The sequence below is a fragment of the Pipra filicauda genome, unplaced genomic scaffold (genome assembly GCF_003945595.2).
Source record: "Pipra filicauda isolate LSUMZ 115617 unplaced genomic scaffold, ASM394559v2 scaffold500_size419342_pilon, whole genome shotgun sequence".
NCBI lineage: Eukaryota > Metazoa > Chordata > Aves > Passeriformes > Pipridae > Pipra > Pipra filicauda.
In genome coordinates, this window is record NW_024104644.1 from 346,183 (window position 1) to 371,661 (window position 25,479).

General features: G+C 48.0%; 1 protein-coding gene across 7 annotated transcripts in view; it reads right to left on the reverse strand.

The window, feature by feature from the left end:
- EXD3 (exonuclease 3'-5' domain containing 3) overlaps positions 1-25,479 on the reverse strand; it is a 226,210-nt gene that overhangs the window by 154,298 nt on the left and 46,433 nt on the right. For all 7 annotated transcript variants that reach the window (XM_039386780.1, XM_039386779.1, XM_027720437.2 and 4 more), the window contains 2 exons: positions 19,692-19,765; positions 17,205-17,243 (listed from right to left, as the gene is read on the reverse strand). In XM_039386780.1, the coding sequence (XP_039242714.1) occupies positions 17,205-17,243; positions 19,692-19,765 (113 nt within the window). The remainder of the gene's footprint in view (positions 1-17,204; positions 17,244-19,691; positions 19,766-25,479) is intronic.

A 25,479-nucleotide genomic window follows, 5' to 3' on the forward strand; every position in this document is an offset into this window, starting at 1 on the left:
CAGGGTGGGGCCCAGGGGGAGAGTAGTGTCACCCTGCACTGGACACAGGCTGCATGAAATGTGCTCTGAAAGTCCTCCTTCATCCCCACTGACAGTGAGAGGAACCCAGAGCAGTCTCTCCAGCTGGGATGAACCAGGGTTGGGTGAAGAAATTCCTCCCTTTGTGTCTGTTCGAGGCCTCTGGGGATGTGACAACTGGATCATTGCTCCAGCCATAGGGACAAACACACTCTCAGGTGTCACTGTGTTTGGACCTGCAAACAGGGAGGGAAGTTTAGGACGTTCCCTGCTCCCATCTGTTCTCTAGAGGAAGTGAACGCATGCCTTGGCACACTGCAGAGCCTGGGGGCACCAGCACAGACTCATGCTGCCAGTGGTTTAAGTCCAAATCCCAGCTGTGAGCCAGCGTGGCTGGAGCATGGCAGGCTGCCCACCCCGGTATGGGCGAGGGGCAGGGCAGGGACTGTGACAGCCCCTGTGACTGTGACTGTCACACAGGGACTGTGACAGCCCTCACGGTGACAGCTGGATGCACCAGAGCTCTTCTGACTTGTCCACCTCTGGGCAGGTGCAGTTGTAAGAGGAAATACAAACACAGTGACGCCAACAGTCACAGCAGCTCCATGGGGGTGGGAGCACCCCTTGTCCCCTACATGTGCCTGCAAATATCCCAGAGCCATCACAACCAGGTTGGCAACTTGCTCCTCTCTGATTTACTCATGCATCTGCCTTAGAAGTTAATATTGCCTACAAAACTGCTAAAACAAGCTGAAAATCTACACGGGGGCTCAGGACCTCTAGCTCTAGGACTGGATCCCTGCTGGCACTACCAACAAGTATTTTCAGAGGACTGAAATGCTCAGATCTGCACTGAAAGTCCATCTCTACCCTGCACATGTTGCTGCCATCTCTCCTTTGCTGCCCACCAGCAGTGCCCAAGGGTCTGAGCCTGCTCCCAGGCACTGAGCCTGCTCCCAGGGATGGCAGCACCTTACTCCTTGTCCCCGGCATGTAGGAACACCTCCCAGCTGGGTGGGAGGTTGGGGCCATGGGGCCTCATTCCTCACATTCCTTCAGCAACTAAAAGGTGAGAAGTTGTCTTCAAAGCAGACACAGAGATCAGGAAACAGATCTGTTGATGGCCCCAAGGTAAAAGGGAAGGGAAAAAGAAAGCCAAGAAGAAAAAAAGGAATGACCCCCCCTCCGGAGGTGCAGGTGGGGGCAGAGGCTCCTGAGAACACTTTGGAGGAATCCGGAACCCCAGGTAGCACCAGGCTGCTCACAAAAACTGCTGCCTCAGCACTACATCTGCACCCCCGAGACTCTGTCAAATGCCAAACCACAGCTCTTCCCATGGATATGTGGAGGAATAGTTTTACTGCTGTTCCCAAGAGGTTGGGGCACAGCAGGAGTCAGGGGCAGTGGGATAGGGGTCCAGCAGCTCACCAGGGGCTCAAGCACAGGAGGGAAGCTAGGGAAGGGGCAGGGCAGGAAAGGACAGGACAAGCTCTCCTGCTCACGCTTCTTGCCTTCTACATTTCCTCCTGAATTCTTCCCCTGGTCATGCCAGTCCTGACTTTTGTGCATCTCTCCCATCTCCACCTCCTGTGACTGAGCTCAGGCAAGCACTGAACACATGGAGAGGGGCTGAGTAACCCCTCCTGCTGTGTCTGCCAAGCCACTTCTCAGAGTCCTTCCCAAAAAGAACATATTTTCTTATTAACATCACAGAGCAATTCCCTCTTCTTGCTTCCCCTGTGTCCATCCTATTGTCTTCCTGCCTTTTTTCTAAAACACAGACTCTTTGGGGTTGGAGCTCTCTTCAGTTCACCCCAAGTCAATTCTTAATAAATCTAATCATGGCAGCTTTATTTCTGGAAATAATGAGGTGTAGATTTTTTTTTATTATTTTAATGATAACAGATTTTTTTTTCAACCACAAAAAACAACTCTGTAAAGAAGGTTAATCTCTCCAGAGATATCCCATCTTGCATTCTGAAACAGAAAATAGCTTTGTTTGTCTTTTTACTGAAAAAAACCCAACATTGCTCTAAAGGGGAAAGGCTTCCACCGCAACAGCTCTGCAAGAGGCAAGAATGTGGAAAGTTTGGCCCCAGAAGATGTGGGCACAGATGCAGAGAGCAATGTTTTACCAGGGATGACATTTCATGTGCTTTGCTGTCAGTAAATGAACACTTCTCAAGAGGAAACTGGCACAGTGTTCTGATCAACATCAGCGACACCTCCGAGCAGGAAAAGATTCTATAGAACATGAGGCTTGTTTACATCCCTCTCGGAATTCTAGACATATCATACATTCTTTAATCCATAGGTGCACACAGAAACCCCTGACACAACAATAACCCATGATTAAAGCTTTCCAAAGCAATGGCTGCAGATTTCCTACCCGTAAATCCTGTTCTCACTGCCAGGGCTTCACAAAGCTCACACCAAACACGCAGGGCAAGCTCAGGAATGTCCTGACCTTAACCCATTAACAATTCCTCCTTTGGTACCAAAAATTTTGAATCCAAATATTCAGTATCTCCTTTAGAAGTCACCCTATCCAACCCTAGATTTTTTTATCTGTCTGTGTTCAGCCGTGTTTCACTCTGATCCAATTCTCCCCTTTCCCTCAACATCTCTTCCTGGAGAGGGACATTATTCACACCACTGACACTGGCTATTTGCAGAGTCAGATTTTAATTTAACTTTTGAATGTCTTGGCCAATTTCCCCTGTTTTCAAGTGGTTCCAGAATCAACAAAAAACTCCCTCCTACTAGTGTAGAGAAAATGTCAAGGAGAAGATTTTAGAGTCAGCAACTTTAAAAGGGGAAAAAGAAACCTGGACTTGTAATGGACAAAGCCCCTGTCAGCAGTGAAGGGCACAGACAGCACTGCTCAGTTCCCTGTGGTGCAGCAGGTACTGAACAGACACCTGTGCTTGAAGATTCCCTGAGCATCCTACTGTGCTTCTGTCATTGCTATTTCGTTGTGTCTGTGCTCATAACTGTTTTGAAGTTACCCTCATTTGTGCTGCATGGGGAGATGCTGCAGTGTCGTTGGACATCAGATGTCATTGAAGGAAACTCCTTGATGCATGAGATGGGAGTTGGTACCCTCAGCGCCAGCCTAGACCAGGTCACAGCCTGTTCCCAGAGAGGGGGGGGATTCTGGCTTCTGGAGATGCTGAATAGATCACAGAATCACAGAATGGTTTAGGTGGGAAGGGACCTTAAGGATCATCTCATTCCACCCCTGCCATGTGCAGGGACATCTTCCACTAGCCCAGGTTGCTCCAAGCCCTGTCCAACCTGGCCTTGGACACTTCCAGGAATGAGGCAGCCACAGCTTCTCTGTGCCAGCCCTTGAAGCATCTCTGTGGCCTCCTCTGGACTTGCTCCAGCAGATTTATGCCTTTGCTACTGAGGACCTCAGAGCTGGACACAGTGCTCTAGGTGGGGTCTCGCAGGGGCACAGTAATGTGGCAAAACCCCCTCCCTTGGATACAAATGCCAATTTTACCCCCACTCCCTTCTGAGCTGAGTTTGCTGTGAAAGCAGAAGCCACTCACCCACAGCCACTGCCCACAGCCAGAGCCTGAGAACACCCTGCTTTCTCACCACTTAAGCTGCTCTCTCGTTCACAGGCACTGGCTACTCAGACGCACTAATTTATGAACTGAAGAAGAACAAAATAGCCTTCATTCATAACCCAGAAGACTGGCTTTCAGATAGCAATCAGTGCGTCACTGACAGAGCCACACTCCAGTGTTCTGGAGGCCATTACCACATCAATGCCTGGGAAGTGGGCTTTCTTCTCTCTTTCAACAAAGCTTTGGCACTGTGGCTCCCTGGGGCATGTTCACACTACCTAGCTCCAGCTTTGTGAATCAGGAGACTCAACTTCCCGATGCCATTACCTCTTCCTAAAGGCAATTCAGAGGAGTCTAACTTAGGATATCACCAGAAGGGATCAAGGCAAAGGCAACTGTTAAAGCCAACTTGCCCTTGTGCTGGGGCTCCTCACAGTGAGCTTATTGTTCCTGGGCAACCTGGAGGAAGCTGCTGGCATGTGGTGAGGAGCTGGGACACTACTGTGGGACAGGATGCATCTGCAGCTCACACAACCTCACCAAGGCAATGTCTGGTTCAGAAGTCCAGACACCATGGCCACGTGGCAGTCAGAAGAATCAAACCATACAGCTGGTCTGCTTATCCCCCCAGGAGCTGGACTAGATGGGCTTTAAAGTCCCTTCCAACTCAAACCATTCTGTGATTCCAGGAGATGGTCAGTGGGTTGGAGCACATGGTGTAGGAGTACAATGGAGAAGCTGAGGGAGCAGGGCTTGTTCAGCATGGGGAGGGCTCAGTGGGGGGATGTGGGGGAATACAATCGTCTCTTCAATTTTGTCATGGGAAATCATAGAGAAGATGGAGTCAGATCCTTCCAGGAATTCCAGCCAGGCCTAAAAGTAAAAAAAGGTGACAGTGAAAATGGCTAAACATTGCAACGGGCCCAGAGGGGCAGTGGAACCAGGCAGGGCTCAGCAACACCTAGTCCAACTAAGTTCGCCCTGCTTTGAGCAGGAGGGCAGAGATGAGCTCCCAGAGAAGAGCTAATTCCAAACTGAAATTAGGCTCTGATTGTGTGATTAGCAGGGCTGTGCATTCCCCAGACTCGTCTCCACACAGACAGGCGGCTTCTTGCAGCAACTGCTGCTTTCAAGTCCCAAGCACCTCCTGGGGGAAGAACACCCAAGATCACATTTACCCAGAATATAGGATGGTCCTGATCATGCTCAACAATACTACACAGAGATCCAAATACATTTCTTGCATTGGGATTCCTTCCAAATTTCTGTCAGGCAGCCCCTGAGGGAAGTAATTCATCTTCAACAGATGAAGTCATCATGTCTCCAAAATCTGCTCCTGCTGCCACAGATGTGAGCAGGTACAGAGCAGAAGGAAAGAACGAACACTGCTTTCAAAGGCAGATCTGAAGAGAGAGAATTTTCAAATAACACTGAGCAAGAGGTGGAGACATTTCCTTCAGCACAGTGTTTGACATCCTTCATATGCCTTCACCCAGCTCACAGAGCCACAGAACAGATGAACCATCTGCTGGCAGTGGCTCCACAGCACAGGACATGGACACTTCCCTCCACAGAGATGGAAGGCTCCACAGAGGATGTTTCACTGAAGTGAATCCAACATGATCATTCTCAGATTTCACTTTAGTAGCTGACCAGAACACAGATAGGAATGTGTCTTGGTTGGACAAAGCACAAGCCCGGACAGAAATGGAGGATCCTAGAATCACAGAAAAATGGAATGTTCTGAGTTGGGAGGGACCCACAAGGACCATCCAGTCCAACCCCTGGCCCTGCACAGACACCCCAACAATCCCACCCTGGCCCTCAGAGCTTTGTCCAAATGCTCCTTGAGCTCTGGCAGCCTTGGGGCCGTGCCCACTGCCCTGGGGAGCCTGGTCAGTGCCAGCCACCCTCTGGGGGAAGAACCTTTCCCTGAGATCCAACCTAAACCTCTGCAATAGATATTTAACAGGTTTAAGAGTAAAGGAACAATGACATTGCTCCCATGTGCCCAAGGGACTGTCTGGCACTCGATCCCCCAGATGCCTCAGGACGAGGGAGGATTTGGTACGGAGGGCACCACGGTACATCTGTAAGATGGCAAAGCTCAGCCCTGACACTGGATCCCACTCCCCACTGGCACATAAACACAGCCTGAAAATGCTATCCTAAAAAATCAGCTTTTACTGCCTGATTTGCCACTGCTGCTGCACCCACAGAACATATTAGGGAAGGGATCCTGTCCCTGTGCTCCTGTCACTGTGGACTTCAGACAGATGCCCCAGGAGGAAAGGCAGCCTGAGGCCGTGCTGGGACCAGTCAGCCAGTGTCGCTTGTCCCTGGGGCCACTGATTAGTTCCTGGTCTTGTTCAGCAGTGTGGGCATAGTGACACTTTGGGAACTTTCCCAGTGGGAAGATCAGAACTTTTTGTTTTAACTCACAATTAACTCCTTATATCCCACAGCTCCAGGTATGCTGATACACAAAATCACAGTGCATCCACCTGCAATACTTGTTCTCCCCTCCACTACCTGGCCAGGGAATGGCACAGGTGTAGCTCTGTAATGAGCTGTAGTGTCAGGTTGACCCCACTGAAATAGCCTTTATTTGGAGAGAGAAATAACTGCATGCCATCCATAAAAACCAATACTACAACTCCATAACAAACACTCTAAGGTAACTTTAGCCTACTTGCTTTTCCAGATATAATCTTCTTCCTTCCCTTCAGTCTGTCCTGAGGGTCTGTTCTTCCCCTGAAATCCCTTTCTCACAACCACTGCAGAGGTACCTTCTGAATTCCAACCTAACCCCGGGGCCCCAGAGCTGATGAATATTATTCATCCCAGGGATCAGTAAAGGACCATGCACTTGATCTGAATACATAAGCCACAGAGTTTGGATATGCTTCCAGACTTCTCACACCTCTCGGTCCCACGATGGCAGGCTGGAGATATTTTCTGGGAGCATTCCAGCACTTGGCAAAGACTGAAGATGAATGATGATGGGGAAATTGGCCAAACTCTTTCAGGGCAGAGTAGTGTGTTACTTATCACAGTAGATGCTTTGTCTAAGCCCAATGACACAGTGCATTGAAGACAAACTGGCAACCCTTATCTCCCCACTGTATTTTGAAGTAGCATTTATCTACCCGTCTTTTGTCATCGTGTCACACACACACACGAACAAAGTGTTGCTGTGGCCAATGGCAAATCCTGCTCTCCAGTTGGAGGGAGGGAAGGCTCCCATCATATACTGCACCCTGGGTGACCCGCACTGCTGCTGAGCCTCACTGAGCCTAGGCCTCATGTGACCCAAGATCATTGCCCTGGTCTCTCAAGCCTCAGAAGGTTTATACGATCAACCACAAATGTTCTACAAAAGTCACATCACAGAACTCTGGTTTGTATCCCGAAGCATGGAAGCCCTGATGAGGGAAATACTCTGCTAAGCTCTTGGTCTGCCTGAAGGATGACTATCCAACTTGAGTATTCCAAAATCCAACTGAGCAGAGGTGTGTGACATCCACTCATGCTACAGGATCTGTCTGCAGGAACAGCGAGGAATGCCTGGAGCCTGACCCCACTGCAGGGACAGGGACAGGGCACTGCAGCTCCACGTCACTGCAGGATTGCCAGAGCTGCAGCTGTGTAAAGGAATGAAACCACTGTCACCGTGTTTCCACTGCTGCTGGGAACTGAACTCACAGGATTACACCTCATCAGTCGTCGGGGTGTGCAGGAACTGAAACCACCCTGATGCCTTCCCAGTTGGTTTGGATAGTACTAATATTAACCCTAACGAGCTAAACCAGTAGGCAACTAACCCAACCAATCACTCCACTAAGAGTTCCCATACGCAGTCACATACATAATGAGAATCCATAAACTCCATCTTCCTTTCCAAAGAGACATGGAATTACAGCACATTTATTGCCCAGTGGGAATTCCTGCTTGGGTCCAGCCTATGTCCGCTCCACAGACTTCACAGGAGAAAGCACTTGCAAGATGGGAGAAGAGCCTCAGAAACGTGCTTCTTGCTCTCTCCTGACTCCATTCTCCCTGCTCAGGTCAAATTCCAAGTTATGATGCTGAGCAACAAAGCAGGAATCTCCTGGCTGTGGATTATTTTAACAGCTCTCTAGAGGGGTCCTCCTGGGCCAGGATGCAGGGGGTTGGAACTAGAAGATCTTTAAGGTCCCTTGAAAACCAAACTATTCCATGATTCTAGGACTCTACGGTCATGACTCTGCCACACACTCCTGATGTACAGCAATTCCCCTCAGATCTGCACTTTTCCTGTGGAAACAGATGTATCAAAGACTGGCTATCAAAGTGCTCCAGGTTCTCACCTGTATCCCTGCCTGAACTAAAAGCCCTGTAAGGTTTGAGGTGGAATGAACTTCACATCTCCCATGTCAGCTGACAAAGAACAGAGGCCACAAGCTAATTTCTTTGCTTTCTTTATAACCCAGCCCTGGGGTTCACTGACATGACTTCTTAGGTCTCTTCTCTGCTGCTGCCTCGCTTCCAGCAGGTTTGGAAGATGATTTTTTTCATGACCTGTCTGTGGAAGCCCTTCTCCAGACCAGGCTGAAACTCCGAGCAATGCTCCCCAAGGGCTCTGTCACTCATGGTCTCCAGCCTTCTGTGCCCTGTACTCACCCCTAGTGCTCTCCCTGGCTCCGCTCTGCTCATGGGTCTGCTCCAGCCCCGCTTCAGAACAGTGAGGAACTTGGGTTTAGGTTCTTTTCTCTCTAAGAACATTCTAATGTGCCATTCCCAGCAGGGGCCACTTTTCTATTTAGGAAAGTCTTCAAAGTAAATAAGCAGAAATCCTGAGGATGGAAGTACTTGCTCAGGAGCACAAACTCTTCCCATCATTAGTCTATGGAAATAGATGCCCACAGGACAAACATGGGTTACCACTGATTTCTATTCTACCATGCCCAAACCTCCCTGGTTCAGAGCCAAAGCAATAATCAGTATCTGTGCAGGATCTTTCCCAAAAGCAAAGCTTGGCAGTAGATTTTTCTTTCCTTTAATCTCTTTTGGTACACTTCAGCTCCTGGTGGTTTTTGTTCTGGAGGAGAAATGCTTGAGAGGGTTGACTGAATGAACTCTGAAATTCACACCCTGGCAAACTGGACTGATTTCCTAAATCCATAATTACAACATTCCTCAGAGATATGCATTCTTTCAGAGCGAACAAGGGAAGATTAGTTTCCTGTTTCTTCCCATTTACATGACTTCTCTGTCAAGAGGAACTTTTTTTGTTTCCAAACAATCCTCTGTTTATGTGGTTCTCTTCTTGGCAGGGAACTGGGGAACTAATCTTGACTAAAAGTATAATACAGCCAAACTATCAATTGCCAACAGTCTGATTATCTGTGTGCAAGGCAGCTGATCTGCACAGGCTTTAGAATCCAATATCTATCAGTGGAGCACTCAGACAGGGACCGATCGATTACAGAGGGTTTAAATAATCTGGGATGATTATTGAATAACTGGATAGTTTTACCGGGGGCTGGATAAGAAGGGCAGAGCAGGTCTGTGTGTGTGAATATGTACAAGGCTTAAAACTTTAGTAGGACTGGGCAAATGTAGCCCCTCCACCTGCACAGCCCCAAGCTCTCAGCAACTCCCACCACGTGGTCTCATGCCATGGAGCTGCAGGTAAGAGTTGTCTCCCACTTGCAAACAGAACATATGCAGAACCCTATTGTTTCTCAGTTTGTTTTTTTTTTTAAATTAGTGAATCCATCCTCTCCTTCTGTGCTACACCAGGAAGCAGGCAAGCTCTATGTCCCAGCCTCCCTTTTGCCTTTCCCTGTTTCTGCTGTAGAGGCCAATGTCAGTGCTCTTGACAGGGTTCCCTTTGTCCTAGAGCAAAAGGAACACGAGGATTTGCCTGTTTGAAGTGAGCCTGTCCTCATTTTTACCCTGTGGCATACAAACAGGAGCTGGAGATGTTCAGTTTGGAGAAGAGAAGGCTCTGGGGAGACCTTGTTGTGGCCTTTCAGTACTTGACGGGGCTTATAGAAAAGACAGTGACTTTTTACAAGGGCAGACAGTGACAGGACAAGGGGGGATGTTTTTAAACTGATAGAAGGGAGAGTTAGATTAGATATTGGGAAGAAATTGCTCCCTGTGAAGGTGGTGAGGCCCTGTCACAGAGAAGCTGTGGCTGCCCCATCCCTGGAAGTGTCCAAGGCCAGGTTAGATGGGGCTTGGAGCAAGCTGCAATAGTCGAAGGTGTCATTGCCCATGGCATGACATGAGATGAGCTTTAAGGTCCTTCCCAACCCTTCCAGCCCAAAGCAGTCCGGGATTATGTGACTCTAACCCTGCCACTGCTGCAGTCTGGAGTCAGTAACAGGTATACTCGACACTATAAATTGACTCCTGACATAGATTTTAAGGACCTGGTATGTTCTACACGTTCCTGTAAGGTTTTGGGTGATTGTCCTTCCTATATAGTTTCCCGCTCCCAAGATGCTTTTCCCATGTGGCAGAACTCAACTTCCCCCAGCACACCCCAGTGGAGCCGAGCAGCTCGCTGATGCTCTTAACTCTTTAATCTAACACTGACCTCTCACCCTACAGCCATAAGCCAATTAGCTCTTTTTTATACCATACCAAATCTCTTTCTGATGAAGCTGTGCTTTTGAATGAATGCCTGCTAGTGACAGAAATGCAATTACAGTGCTTAGCAGCACGCTGGCCTTGGCTGGTGGCAGGGCTTAAGGTCAGAATGCATCTCTAACATACCAAAACAATTTAAAGGAGATTTCTTTTTTTCTAGTGTGTTCTCTCCAGTTTCCTCTCTTCACTCTCCAGTACTTACTATGCCTGCACATAAAGGCTATTCAGCCATCAATTTTAAAACTGAGATCCTGAGCTTTCCAAGGAATTCCTCAACAATCCCTCACTGAATCAGAATCACAGACACTTACCTCCCATCAAGCCCCAGAACTCAGCCCTGTGGAGCCACCCTTCAGTAAATGGGGGCTGATTTTCTGAAGTTATTGAGCAAACAAATCTTCTATCACTCCAGAGAAATTTTAAGCTGACTTTTAAAGTTATTTTGGACATTTTTGACAATGGCAATTTGTCTTAGCTTCTTTGCACCTACTGTAAAATTACACCAGAATTCATCAGTGTCTTTGTGCTCAGCAATGGTTGGATTTGTTATAAACAAAACTACCATAATTACCATTGGACACTTCAGTCCTCCAGCTCTAACAGAAAATTAACCCAGTCCAGGCCACGCAGGAGGTACCTGGAGGTATTTACATTAACTGTATGTGATAGACTCTTCTTTAGGTAGGAAGGCACAGAACACCCTGCATATTTGGCTTTTCCCATGTATTCTCCCACAGCAGCTGTGGGTTTGTTCAATGATAAGTTCCCATTTCTTTTAGCCCAACGGTGTTGACTTTATTAGGACAGGTGCACATCTTCCTGCTCTCCATCCTCGGAGCAGAACAGAGCTACAGAACTGAATCACAGAATCATAGAATCACAGAATATCCTGGGCTGGAAGGGAACCACAAGGATCACTGGGTCCAAATCCTGGAATTACAGGATGCTGCTCCTGAGACAGTCACAGATATGTCTGTTCCCTGCATCAGCACCATCAGTCAGTCCCTCTGCTTTGCAGTAACTGGTGTTCTTCCAGCTATCAAGAAATATATCATCCCATTGCCAAACTGAACTGCAAAATAGAAAGAAATCCATACTTTGCCTCCTACTTTAATTGTCCATTTTACCCATGGTTTAATATGCCCTTAGGAACAATATACTTTTACATCATGTTGTAGCTCTATGTTCTCCCCAGAGACCTTCAAAAGGAATAGTGAATCCAAAGAAAATGGCACAAGGCAAAAGCAGAGGGATTGCCCAAACACTGTCACCCCCCTGAGCTCCTGTCAGTCCCTGAACAGGGGACAGAACGCATGGAGAGGGATGGAAGGAGCAATGGGAGCAACCAGTGGACACTGGGGGAAGCAAGGCTGCCAGTTCTCTCCTGAAACCAAGCCATTACTCCAGTCCTGACTGCCCAAGACAGCAGACCTTAAAACTGTCGCTACTCAGGTCTAGACACCAGCTACTTTGCAAGAGGGAAACGGAAAAGAAAAACCAAATCTCCTTTTTTAAACAGGATCTTTTAGGAAGATGCTTAAAGCCGTGGAGAGATAAATGCAATTCTTTAAGATGGTTTAACAGGCAGACTGCAGGCAAAACCAGACCAGGAGCAGCTCCTATGTATTCATACACACCCCCATACTGGGAGCTACTGGGCTCCAGTGGCCCAGCACCTCCAAAAAAAAGCACCATGAGCAGAAACACTGGTGGAACCACAAAAATTTATTTCAGTTGATGGTTCCTCCCTGAGATTTTTAAGGCCAGAAGGAACAAAACTAATCATCCACTGGTTCTAATTTCCTGCTAAAAAAGAGCCCAGAAGTACTAACAGGGGACTCCACACGTCGGCTGGTTAAACTAGTTTGGGTTTCCACCTTCCAGGAAAACAGGCAGTCTGGATTTGATGTTCGAGTGATGAAATCCATCCCATTCCTGAATAAACACTTCACTCAAACACAGAGGGGAAGATAATTTGACATGCAGTCTTATACCGAGAGACAAGTCGTTCCTTAACCACCTCCCGAGCATCATTCCCATTTGCATTGCACAGATTGCTTCATTCCCTGTGGATATTCAGTTCCTCACACCATGGGGATGCTGCCGACCTCAAAACAATCTTGAGTCAATTGAAAAGTTTCCCTAAACCTTTGGAAAAATAATTACATTCTGCTCTTTAAATTCCCCTTAAAAATCCTCTCCCTGAGTGTAGCAGTTATTGCATTTTATTCCAGAGGTAGTTGTGTTTCAGTTGAGGTCAAAATGGTCCTGTACAGAAAGGATCTTGCTGTGAGTCACTGCCATTTATAAATTAATTGGTTAAATAAGTAAGATTACATCAAGTCCTTGCTGCAGTGTAAGGTAATTTACACCTATTAAAAAGCAGGAATTGTCCAAGTTTTTCCAATTTATTGCACAGAAAGGAGGACACTTTAACCTTCTGCCTTCTATTGGGGGAGATTTCAGAATATTGTCTGTAAGCAGCAGAACAACCCTGGAACTGCAGTGGAACTGGAGCTATAGATTTCCTAGGAATTACCAGCATCTCACCCTTGGTCACCCAGAGAATGAGCTGGCACAGTGCTTGATTTCCATGGTCAGAAATTTTAAAATAAGTAAGTTATCTCACTGACCCAGCTGGAGGAGGAGAGAGATCAGCTGCAGGCTCTCCCCACGTTGAACAGGGGAACAGCTGGCTCCAGGATTCATCTCAGCATTCCCATGGAAGTCCCGAGCAGGCTGAAGAGCTGCAAAACAGGGGCCTGAGGGAAAACAAGGGCCACTTTTCTGAGTGGCGTATCCCTGTATCCCCGTCCCCTTCTCTCAAACCCCACAGGCCAAAGTGAAGGCCAGAGTGGTTCCACCCAGTACAGAATCAGAGAATCATGGAATCGTTAAGGTTGGAAAAGACATTTAAGATCATCCAGTCCAACCGTCAACCAGCACCATGTTCACCACTAAACCATGTCCTCAACTGCCACATCCACAGGTTTTTTGAACACCTCCAGGGATGGTGACTCCACACTGCCCTGGGCAGCTGTGCCAAAGCTTTACAACTCTTTCTGTGAAAAATTTTTTTCTAATGCTAGACCTTCCCTGGTACAACTTGAGGCTGTTTCCCCTCATCCCATGCAAGAGGGCTGGCTGGTGGGCCCCTGCTCCCAAGGAGCACCCAAGGAACACGTGACACCTCTACAAACAGCAGCGTTTTTCTGAGCAAAGTTTTGGAAGGGTTTAAGATTTTGATATTTGAGAAGTTAAGGGACAGTTTCCCTGTGCAGACTTCAGCACAGAATTGTTTGGGATTTAGCAGCAAAAGGTCCTTTGGCTCAAGGTCAGTAAAAATGAAAATCCCATTTCTAACCATTCCCTTTCTCCAACCTCACAGTTACTATGACACTGGCAGTCCCAGATGAACCAATGCGTTTTATCCCTGTCCAATACTGATTCCAGTCAGTGCCCCAAACAAGAGCTGTGCAGTGTCACCCTGTTCTGCTCCATAGGAGAAGGAGTTTCATAGCAGGAAGGCCAAATAAGCACACAGACTTCTGGCATATTTGAGACAACACTTTAAACTGATTTGGCACTGATCAACCCAGCTGAGTCTAGAAGGGCCCAGTTACAAGATCCCCCTGAAACACTGGTGAGAACAGGGCACACCGAGAGTGGGGCAGCAGAACACCAGACCCTCCCACTCCCAGTCCTCTGGTAACTGGAGAATTTCAGCTCCCCAGAACACAAGTGTCTGGTGCTATTTGAGACATCCTGGGGCTCCAGGTGCCACCTGAGACCAGAGTGCACCTCAGCAGGGCCCATGTCATGTTGCCAACCTCACACAAGTATCTCAGACACAATCTGACACCTAAACACCGGCAGAGGTGACATCTCTCATCAGTCACTTCCCTACTGTGCTCCTCACCAATATCACAGTTCTGTGTGTGTTCACTTTTTGAAAGCTTGGCAGATCCTGAGCCTCCTGTCTGCACAAATGATTGGCATGGGAGGTGTCCCCACACTCCACCATCAACAGAAAGCCTTTCACCTCACACACCAAAGCACATCCAGAAGTTAGAATCAGAGAATCATGGAATCTCCCGAGCTGGAAAAGACCCACAAGGATCATCGTGTCCAATCCCTGGCCCTGCACAGACACCCCAACAATCCCATCGCTTTGCCGGTGCCAAAAATGCCTTCTGTGCTTTTTAGTCTCAAAGTGATTTTGTCCTGCAGAATTTCCAGGGGAACATCAGCATTCCACAGCCCCTCCTGCCACTGGCCACATGCTCTCTGCAGTCACTGGAGGGACAATCCTGAACACCTCTGAGCAGAGTCTCAGACTGGCTGTTCTGTGCTTGCTTTGCCCAATTTTACCCTCTTTTTGCAGCTGATGAAGCCATGAACAACATGAAGTATGTGAAAATGGAAGTAGAAGGGCACACAGAAAGCAGACAGGAGCCTCATGCCCTGCCCCTTTTTTGCTGCCTATCTACCACCACTGTCCTACACACCTTCCCCTCTGCTTGTGAAGACAGGCACTCCCGTGTGTTTCCAGCAGCCCAGAATCAGTCAGGCAAGGGAATGAAGAGCTGGCACTGGGCACAGAGAGTCTCTTCCCTCCCTCTGCCCTCCAGGCACCTCCACTTGGAGAAGATGCTACAAGTGGTAGCTCTCCTGGCTCACCAGGTTTGCAGCAGGCAGTGGGGATGAGGGCAGCTTCCCTATGGTATGAAGAGGTTTTGATCCCTCTCCTTCCCCTTCTGCCTCCTCTGTCATCCCTGCCTGGACATCAGCTCAGGTACTGGGCACTGGCAGGCAGAGGGGGCAAAACCAGTTTGCTACAGGGCTGGAAACAAGTTCTGTTGGTCCCACACTTAACTCCTGAGTTTCTGCCTTTTGTAGGAGCAGTCAGGATCACACCTTGGATTCATCCCACAGGAAAAATGTGTACTTGCAACGCTCAGGGTGAACAAAAAGAAATCCCAGCCCTGAAATGTCTCTGGCCTGCCATGGTGAGTGTGCCATGGCCAGCAGAGACAGACATGCTTTCATCAGGGCTCCTGAGATCTGTGTAATTCACCTGATATTTCTATAATTCCTGATATTATATAACCACAAGGGTTCCTGATAGGTCCTTTGTTACGGCTGCAACACAGAATTAAACGAAAATGAGCTTTAATCCCATCAATACCTCTTTGAATTTCAAATTAAAAAACGTATCCAAAAATTATCCATTAATTTTGAGAGTTTGTCATTGTGGAGTCTTTTGGGTGTTCTGGTTCCCATTCCCCCAGGTGACCAGAGGTCACACTGAGTCCCATCCTCTGCTTCCTGTCTTTAATAGTGCCTGGACAGGCAGAGCTTGAGAGATCCAAACTGTCTCTGAGCCTCAACTAAACACAGGGATGGGACACACAACACAAACAATGGCTTTCCTCAGCTCCACAAGGAACTCAGCAAATTTTTTTGATCAAAACATGTCAAGTCACGGGTTAAGCTGTTGCCCAGAGAAGCTGTGGCTGGCCCATCCCTGGAAGTGTCCAAGGCCAGGTTGGATGGGGCTTGGAGCAACCTGGGCTAGTGGAAGGTGTCCCTGCCCATGGCAGGGATGAGCTTTTAAGGTACCTCCCAACCCAGACCAGTCTGTGATCCTGATTCTATGAAACTCTGAGTGAATGTTGAGTCATTCCCCCCTGTAAAGCCCAATCTTTCAAAACCTATAAAGTCCCAGACAACCTTAGTTCTTGCACTGAAAAGCAAAACTTGCTCTGAGATCTCTCCTTTGTTCCCTCCTTTCCCTGTCAGCAGCAGCAGCAGCCTGCCCAGGTGATGGTTTCAGTTCCCTCCAGATGCACAGGCACAGATTCCAATCACTTTCAAGTGATGCCAAAGCAGATCTCTGATAACTCGGAGTCAGGCTGATAACAGGCAAGTTCCAGCACTGCTCAGCTCATAATTACATAGCTGTGAAAAACAGATCAGTTGGCAACACACAGGAAATACAAAGATTGGAATCCTTTGGGAAAGCGAAGACAACCCTTTGCCACAGTCCATCACGCTCTGTGCTCTCTAGGGAGGCGGCTTTACCAGGCACCACACATGCACTTACTTCCCAGGGAGTATCCTGAGCCTCCTGCCTGCACAAGTGATTGGCATGGGAGGTGTCCCCACACTCCATCATCAACAGAAAGTCTTTCACCTCACACACCAAAGCACATCCAGAAGTTAGAATCAGAGAATCATGGAATCTCCTGAGCTGAAGGAGACCCACAAGGGTCATTGTGTCCAACGCCTGGCCCTCCACAGACACCCCAACAATCCCATCGCTTTGCTGGTGTGTCCAAACAGTGCCAGAGACCTCAAATCCCTGAGATCATCAGTCACCAGGCTGGCTGTTACCACTGGGAGCCCGTGCTGACCCTTCAAGTGGATTTTCAGAAATCCCCAATGGCTGCAGAACTCAACTGAGAGGAGTTACAGAACATGAGCAAACACCATGAGGCTGCAATTCCACTGGGATACCATGGACACATAAATAACCACTGATGGTTCACTAATGGAAAGTAAAAGAATGTACTCGATACATTCAGATCATAGAATTGCAGAACCATTGAGTGTCCCGAGTTGGAAGGGACCCACAAGGGTCTTCGAGTCCAACTCCTGGCCCTGCACTGGTCACCCCAACAATCCCCCCATGTGCCTGAGTGTTGTCCAAACATTCTAGTTTGGCTCCAGCCAAAACTCCAGCCAAATGAGAGCATTTACAAAGACATAACAGGAATTAAAATATAAATGTTCTCCTTTGCCCTTCCCTGCATGTACAGTTTTGCTGTATGCTTTCAAAGTGATGAGAAAGGGCAGAACTGTAATAGCAGGAGTACAGTATCCACAACTGGATACTCTGAACAGTTAAAAACAATCTCCAAGCAAATAACCCTGAGAAAACGGGAGAGGGAAATCCATACTCACCTGAACGTGATCTGCCCAGTTCTCCTCAGTCATGGTTTTCTGAAAAGACAAAATTACTCCTGAGACATCTCAGAAAAGGGAGGATGTTCCACACAGCAAACTAGAAAGGAACACCACATGGTACCCACTGGCATCACCTGTGGTCGAGGAACGCACTCTGGAGCACACGGGACAGCTCAGCTGTCAGGGCACAGCAGAACAACACAGCTTGGACAAAGTAACTCAAAAGAACTGTTACATGACAGCATGTAAGATATAAAAATTCATGTGCAATGTGTCCTCAGACTGTTCAGCTCTCCAGCCAGCCCATGGAGAGCCATCCCATGGGCTCCAGGAAAAGGAGACATCTCAGGGATCCTCTGCAAGGCTGAGCATTCGGAATATTAAAATACAAACTTTTCTCAACAGCCAAGTCATCAAAAATCCTCTGGAATCATGAGGTCTGGGAAAGGAAACTGATAAGTTAATATTCGCATTCTAATGTAGTTCAGAGCCAAACTTGGGATTGGATCTACTCTCCACTCTGCCAAGAGCAGAGGCTGCATGAGACTGACCATGAGCCTCAGCCTTGGTGCTGGCAGAGGAACAGGGATTGCTAGTGCCACTTTTATGGAAAGGTACAAGAGCAAACATGGAGTAAGAGCCTCAAAGAAAAAGCTCTGAGATACACACGTATGTAATTTAAATACTAGTGAGATGAAGGGGCCATTTAGCCAGAGCTCAGACACAGCTGAGAATGGTAAACAGAGAGCACCAAAGAGCTCTGAAAAGAAGGGACTGTGTCCAGAAGCAGCTGCCAAATGTACCTTAATGGAAGTAACTGGCCAGCTTGAATATTTTAAATCAAGCAAATGCTCCAAAACAAAGGAAATGGAAGACCAAAGAGAGCAGAACCCCAGATCATGAATCCATTCCACTCTGCTAAATAAACACACCTGGATAAATGCTCTCTGCTCACTCGCAGTGGATGACCAAGCTTGTTCCAGTGATGTCATCTGCACTAAAGATCTGAGATGCAGGAGGCTGGAATGCCCACTCCTCCCCAGCTCTCCTGGCAGTGAGGCTGGCAGGCAGCAAAGACAGCTCAGAGCCTTCACTGACGGCTCGGGAGGTCTTGGGAGCAGAACCTGCTGTGCCAGAACGGTGCCATCAGATCAGCACCATTCAACCCCATCCTCATGTTCAAAGTACTGGGGCTGGGGGGTCAGAAGATATGCCTGGATCTGCTTGTTGCTGTCAGAGAAAAAAGGAATCCTCTTCTGAACACAGAACAGGCACTTCAGGGGAGGTGGCTCATTCCCTGAATGCTGGCTCTCTGGAGACTGGATCAATAGTCCTGTAGGAACATCTGAGAAACCTGCTGGGCTCAGACTCTGCTAAAAACCTCCTGTATCTACAAGAAGAAAATCTTTTATGAACTGCAGACGAAAACCTGCTCCAAGCTTGGCAAATACAGCTTGAGAATTCAAAATTCAAGAAATGGAAACATTTCACTGTGATATTCAGTCTCTTGTGGTCCTTGTCCTTCACAGTTCAATGGATACACCTGGATACAAGTGTGAGCTGTTTTTTACAGAAGAGGCAGAAAAAAATAAATCTGACTCTCAACTGGTATGATCTGTCCCCAGGCACAGGGTCGTGCTGAAAGCCAGACCATCAAGAGAAGCACCAAACCCACCCTGTTAAGGAGATAAATGTGTTCCCAGTACAGGAGCTCAGGAGCATCCAAAGGGCAGTGACTTGGCTCAGTGCACTCATGAGTGGGGAGGAGAAACCACACTCAAGTCATTCTGCAGACAGTCAACCTCCAAGCTGCCTCCTAGAAAACTGCTTCTCAGAAAGAATTAGTGGCATTTTCTTATTCCTCCAACCCCTCAGTGCCAGCACAAGTACCAGTGGATTTGGAAAGAGAATTTGGAGGCTGGACAGAAGTAAAGTTTGTTCAAAGAGTGGTTCAGGAGCTGAAAATAGGACCATTTTGTTCCACAGTAACAAGGTTGGCAGCACAAAAACGCTCCTGTGGCAGGTTTGGGCCATACCTATCCCAGCCAGGCCACAAGCACCAAAGCAAATTGCCTACAGAGCACCCAGACATGAGGAATGTCTAGAACCTAGTGTTCTTAAAACCCCACACAAATGCCCCAAAAACTCTTTATCCAGTATGTTCCTGCTTATTTGAGATGGCTGAAGGAAGCTGAACGCTGGAGAGCTGATCCTGACCCAGAGCACTGAGGGAGCTGAGGGGAAGAAGCTCCAGCCCTGAGCAGTCAGGACACCCAGGCATTGGAACACGAATGGACACACAAACTATTCACTCACAGAACAAACTGATCCAATGGCAGATCCAAGGCATCTTTATATCATACTACTCACACCAAAAACTTGCTCATACACTATTGATACATTTCAATTATCTCAATTGTGTTATTCAAAATGCAAATGGAATGAAAATCCTCATTCACCCCCCCCACACAACACAGCACATACCTCAACAAATCTCTTGTAAAAGAGGTAGTTCAGGGTTCTCAAGTGCCGCTGATTTACGACATTAGGGCAGAGGGCTGAAAGAAGGAAAAAGACATTTAAGTACCCAACATCGCCAAATTTCCTGGAAGTTTTACTATCTAGACATGACACTTTTCCTTCCCCAGTGTCAGACTGGGGTTGGGGAAGGCAGGATGCCCTCACACTTGGAACAGTGAGGGACAGAGTAGAACATTGTCAGCTTATCTCAACTATAAACTGTTATTTACACTTTCAACTGTGATTAGCAATGCTAATCCTCCAGTCTGATATCTCTGGTTCCACCACCCCTGAGTGATAAGATCCACCCTGTGGTTCAATATGCTCCACAGTCAATGACTTCACACCTTTAATTAGGCAGCATCCCCACATGGGCACCACCTCAGTCTCTAGAGGCTGCATTCTTCTGGGTTTAATTGGAACCTGTGTTGTTAAGTCATTGAAGCAGTTGTGAACAACTTACTCAGGATGTAAACTTGTGGCTAAAGTTTATCCGATAAAACACAGATCCATGGAAGAGACTCCACGTCCACACAAAGAGGGTGGGGACTATTGTTTTGCTGAGCTAGCAAGCCACACTTGTTGATAATATTTTTATTGCTGTCATCTTCATTAGATATGGCTCATTACAACTGCAAAACTTGAGATCTTCACACAGTGCCTTGTTTTGAAACCCAGTGCAAGGAGAGATAAAGGCAGGAGATAAAATACATGAAGTGGATTAGCACAGGTATCTGTCAGTTCCTGCTGGATGTTGGGATGCATGAACAGGGAAAGGCTTAACCAAAGCCTTCTGTGGGGCTTCAGTGGCTAAAACCATCCCACCGGGAGTCAGAAAGAGCAGGACCAGCAATCAGAAATGGTCACAGAGAGCAGGAAAGTGAAAATTTTCTGCAGCTTCCTTTGAACAAGAGTCCACAGGGAGAAAGCAATTCCTTATCTCTCTCAGTGCCTCACACAGGGCATGCCCAAGGATTATAAACCAGGAGAACAATGAAAGATCTCTGGATACCAGATCCTGGGATCAGAGGGGGATGGGTTGACGTCCCACTAGATACAGCAGCTTCTCAGAGTCCTCTGAAGCATCACTTCAGAACGTAAACATTTCCATCTCAAACACAAAAGGTTAAGGCTGTTATTTTTCTCTTCCACAGTGTGACAACAGATCCTTACCCTCCAAGGATCTGAGTAAATTATTGCAATTATCACACAGGATATTGTCCCAATAAATATGGTGATCTTTCCTCTGGATATTATCCCAATATCTGGAGGAAAAATCACCAGCTCATGGAAAGCAACACTCGCTAAAAAGAACATAAGATCAAGGTAAAAATTAATAACATTCCCATCTAACTCAGAGATTTCAAAGCACTTCAGAAAGAACCATGGCATGACTGCTCCAGGCCACCCAAAAGATCCACTGAACATTTTTTCTTTGAGCGTCTAGAGGAAATATCCAAAGCAGAAGCTCTGGCAGAACTGAGAGTTTCAATGGCCAGCTACCTGTGTGGAAAGGACAGAGGAACACAGATGCACTGGAAAAATGCTGGAAGGCACTAGTGACATATTTTATTCTGATGGAACAAGTGAATTGAGTTTGAATCTGGTTTTTTATACTTTATTACAAAAAACAGAGAAGGACTAATCAAGAATACAAGTACAGGCTGGATAGAGAAGGGATCGAGAAAAACCCTGGGGAGAAGGATTTGGGTGTGTGGGTGGATGAGAAGCTCAACCTGCCTGACCATTTGTGTTGGCAGCCCAGAAACCCCCCCGTGCCCTGGGCTGATCCCACAGCGTGGGCAGCAGGGGAGGGGGGGGATTCTGCTCCTCTGCCCCACTCAGGTGAAACCCCCCTGCAGAGCTGCCTCCAGCCCTGGGGCACCAACACAAGAAGGATGTGGAGCTGCTCTGGAGTCCAGAGGAGGCCACAGAGATGCTCCAAGGGCTGGAGCCCCTCTGCTCTGGAGCCAGGCTGGGAGAGCTGGGGGGGTTCACCTGGAGAAGAGAAGGCTCCAGGGAGAGCTGAGAGCTCCTTCCAGGGCCTAAAGGGGCTCCAGGAGAGCTGGAGAGGGACTTGGGACAGGACAAGGGGAAATGGCTTCCCACTGCCAGAGGGCAGGGATAGATGGGATATTGGGAAGGAACTGTTGGCTGTGAGGATGGTGAGTCCCTGGCCCAGGTTGCCCAGAGAAGCTGTGGCTGCCCCATCCCTGGAAGTGTTCAAGGCCAGGAGCAACCTGGTCTAGTGGAAGGTGTCCCTGCCCATGGCACGAGGTGGAACTGGATGGTCTTTAAGGTCCCTTACAACCCAAACCAGTCTGAGATTCTACGGAAAATATGAGGGAGAATGGTAACTTGGTAAGAGAGACAATGAAATGAAGAGATCAAAGCTCTTAAGGAAAGGAAGAACAACAAAATAAAACCAACAAAATGGACTTCAATAAACTCAGAAAACTGGATTTCATGTGGAAATCATTTATGAGGGAAAAAGAAGAACGGACAAAGGAAAAATTGGAGGTGAAGAGACTTGACTGCTAAAGCAAAAGCTTTTATGGATCTCAGTCACAAGAAGGAGGTTAAAAGAACATGAAAAATGAATCACACATACAAGTCAACAGCAGAAACACATAAAATCATGAAGCCCAAAGTAAAACATGTTTCTATCAAAAGCTATAAAGGCAAGAGAAATTCCATACAGCCTTTTGGAGGAAAAAAACAACCACAACCCAGCAAAATCTAATGCAAGGGAAGAATTGGCAGAAGCTGTGTGGAGATGGCAAACCTCCCACCTTGGAGGTCTGTAACAGGTTGCACATTCCCAAGTAGATCAGAAGTATCAGAAGGAGCTCCTTTGGCCAAGGGGCACAGATGGCACAGGTGGCACTGCAGAGCCTTTGCCAGACCTTTGCCTGCACCTTCATGATCATCTGCACCTTGTACGTGCAGAAATCAAAGCACTTCAGGGCACAGCACCTTCCTCAAGGTCAAACACCCAGCTGGGGGACCAGGAGTCCGAACCCAGGTCTCCTGCACCTCAACCAATGTCCTGTTGGTCAGAGCAAAAGACCTTATCCTAAGCTTCCCAGAACAGGGACCATCCTCTTACTCAGTGTCTGTCCAATGGGATCATGAGTGGCTTGTGGAGCACTAGTGGAATATAAATGGTTTAATACCATGAAAGCAGCTCTTTGGACACGTTAACTCTTAACCTGGCAGTTGCACCACAACCATTCATCTGAGCTACATTTCACACCTGGGCCTGATTCAGAGGCCAAAGCCTCAGCCTGCTCCCAGCCCTTGGCCGAGTTAATGGTCATTTTTACTCCAGAAGGAGTAAAAATGAAATCTGTTTGTCACACAGGGTCAAACCCACAGTCCACACTGATTTCAATCATGCAAGATGGGTAAGATGTGTCTCCTGTGGCCATGGTGCAATATATTTTTAGGTGTGGTGGGTGGGTACCACTCCCAGGAGATGCCAATGCCTCCCGAGCTGGGACGTGGACCCAATCAATCCTCTCTGTCCATAGCCCTGAGAGCTTCCATTCACAAAGAGACTCCTTCTCCCTGTCCTGGCAGAACAGCAGGTCCCACACACACTGTGCTTGGTTTGGGGGCAAACTACAAGAGCCTTTTGGATAAAATCAGGGTATCTGACACTCCAGAGGCTTTCCCTGGTATTGCTAAGGATTGCTGGTGAAGCTGAGGAGCAGCAGTCTGTGCACTGGGTTCTTGCTATGCTATGAGATTAATCCCTAAATGCGAATTAGGGGAGGACAGGGCTGCAGTCAAGAAAACCTCTTTTTGTTGTAGCCTGAGAGATGCATTAGTGTCTCATTAAATGCTCAGTGGCACCACAGTTTGGGGCCCACAGCCCTCAGAAAGGGGGTGACATGGCAGAAGCCTCAGACTCCCCCTCAAATCCCTGAGCTACCTGCTGGCTGTGCTGCCTGGAGCGAGAACAGAGCACAGCACAAGGGTTTAGTCTACACCTGAAGGAAAACATGCCCTGGTGTACCCTTAGACACCATGTGGATATGATGAATTCATGCTCAGAATAGCCAGGATGGGGCTAGCTTTTCCACAAAAAAGCTTGGAGCTCCTGGCCAGCATGTCAGAGCCTAGAGCAGGTCATATCCTACTGCCTGTTCTTCAGGCTGAGGGCCTTAAAAAAGACTGGGGATCATTCCATCCCCTCCTCCTTCAGCACCTTGGCTCTGCAGCCTTGGGAATGGGGCTCCTGCCTGCCAATGTCCCAGCCTGGAGGTTCTCCTCAGGCACAGGGTGTGCAGAGTTGTGCTGGTATTGAACACCCGAGTTAAAACACTCCAGAGCAGCACATGTAAGTCAGGGAAAAAAGAGAGAGAGGGGAGGGGAAGAGAGAGGAGGGGAGCAGAAGGGAGGAGAGGAATAAACATTCTGCTCTGTTTTAGTGAGGGAAAGGTAAAATTAGATGAAATTTCATCCTTCCAAAGGCATTCCTCTGGAATTACGAGTCATTCCCTTCTCTTTAACTCAGTATCTTCTGAAAGTGCCCCCCTGGTGACTGCCCTGCCATGGGCGTGCAGGTGCCCAAGCCTGAGGAGGTGTGGGCCAGCTGTGCCTCACCTGGGCAGGTGTGGGGCTGTGCCCTCCCAGCTGTGCCTCACCTGGGCACATGTGGGGCTGTGCCCTCCCAGCTGTGCCTCACCTGGGCAGGTGTGGGGCTGTGCCCTCCCAGCTGTGCCTCACCTGGGCACATGTGGGGCTGTGCACAGCCCTCTCCTGCCCTCTGCTGCCCCGGCCCCGCCTGGAGCGCGGCAGCCCCGCTGGATGTGTGTGTTGTGGGGGAAGGGGGTCACACAGACGGAAATTACTTGTTGAAACAAACGGATAACCCGGTGCTCAAGTAAAAGAAACATTTCTCTTGGTTTATACTAAAAAACCTTTTAAAGACTGTGGTAAAAACACAGAGCATTCAAACCTTGAGATGCTCACCTCACCTCTCACGCTGCTACAGCACAAGCACCGCCATTACTGGGCACTCAGCCCCCATCTCTCTGTCACACAGCTGTTATTTCCTTCATTGGCACAGAGGCACCAAGCCCAATATCTGAGGTTATCACACTTCTCAGAGTGGGATCATTTCTATTTCAAACCCCAGGAATTGTCAGTGAAAAACATCCCTGAGCTCTCTGTGTGTCTCAGCTGTGCAAAACCACAGCAGAGAACAGATTCGACCATGGCAGCCTTGGGAAGGGGCTGTTCCCTCACCTCTGAGATCTGTTTTGACTGAAACTTGTGTTTGTGAAGTCAGCCTCACAGGGTCTCCAAAGAGTATTATGCAATTAGCTTGAAAAAGCTACAGGCTCATTAAACCAGAGCATACTGACCCAGGTGTGAGGAAAGACTCTATAAACCTCAATTTCCTCAATCACATACCACTTCTGCCCAATAAGGGTAATTAAATGGAATCCACACACATTTTATTGGGACACCTCTGGGACTCGGCAGAAAATCTCCCACTTACCATACCCTGTCTGTGAGTTAACAGGAATATAGCTCTGAAAAAGCAGAGGAGGACTAATCAAGGAGGATGGCTTTTCTTTTCCCCTGAGGTTCCACATCTTTTTTTATATTGGGCCACATCCTATCTGGCTCTGGAGTTTAAGGCTGGCAGCTCCCAGGAGTGTTTCAGACTCCAGTGGCTGATGGACACCTCAGCTTGGCACTCAGTGTGATTTACTGGGAATGGGCAAGAGTGAGCTTG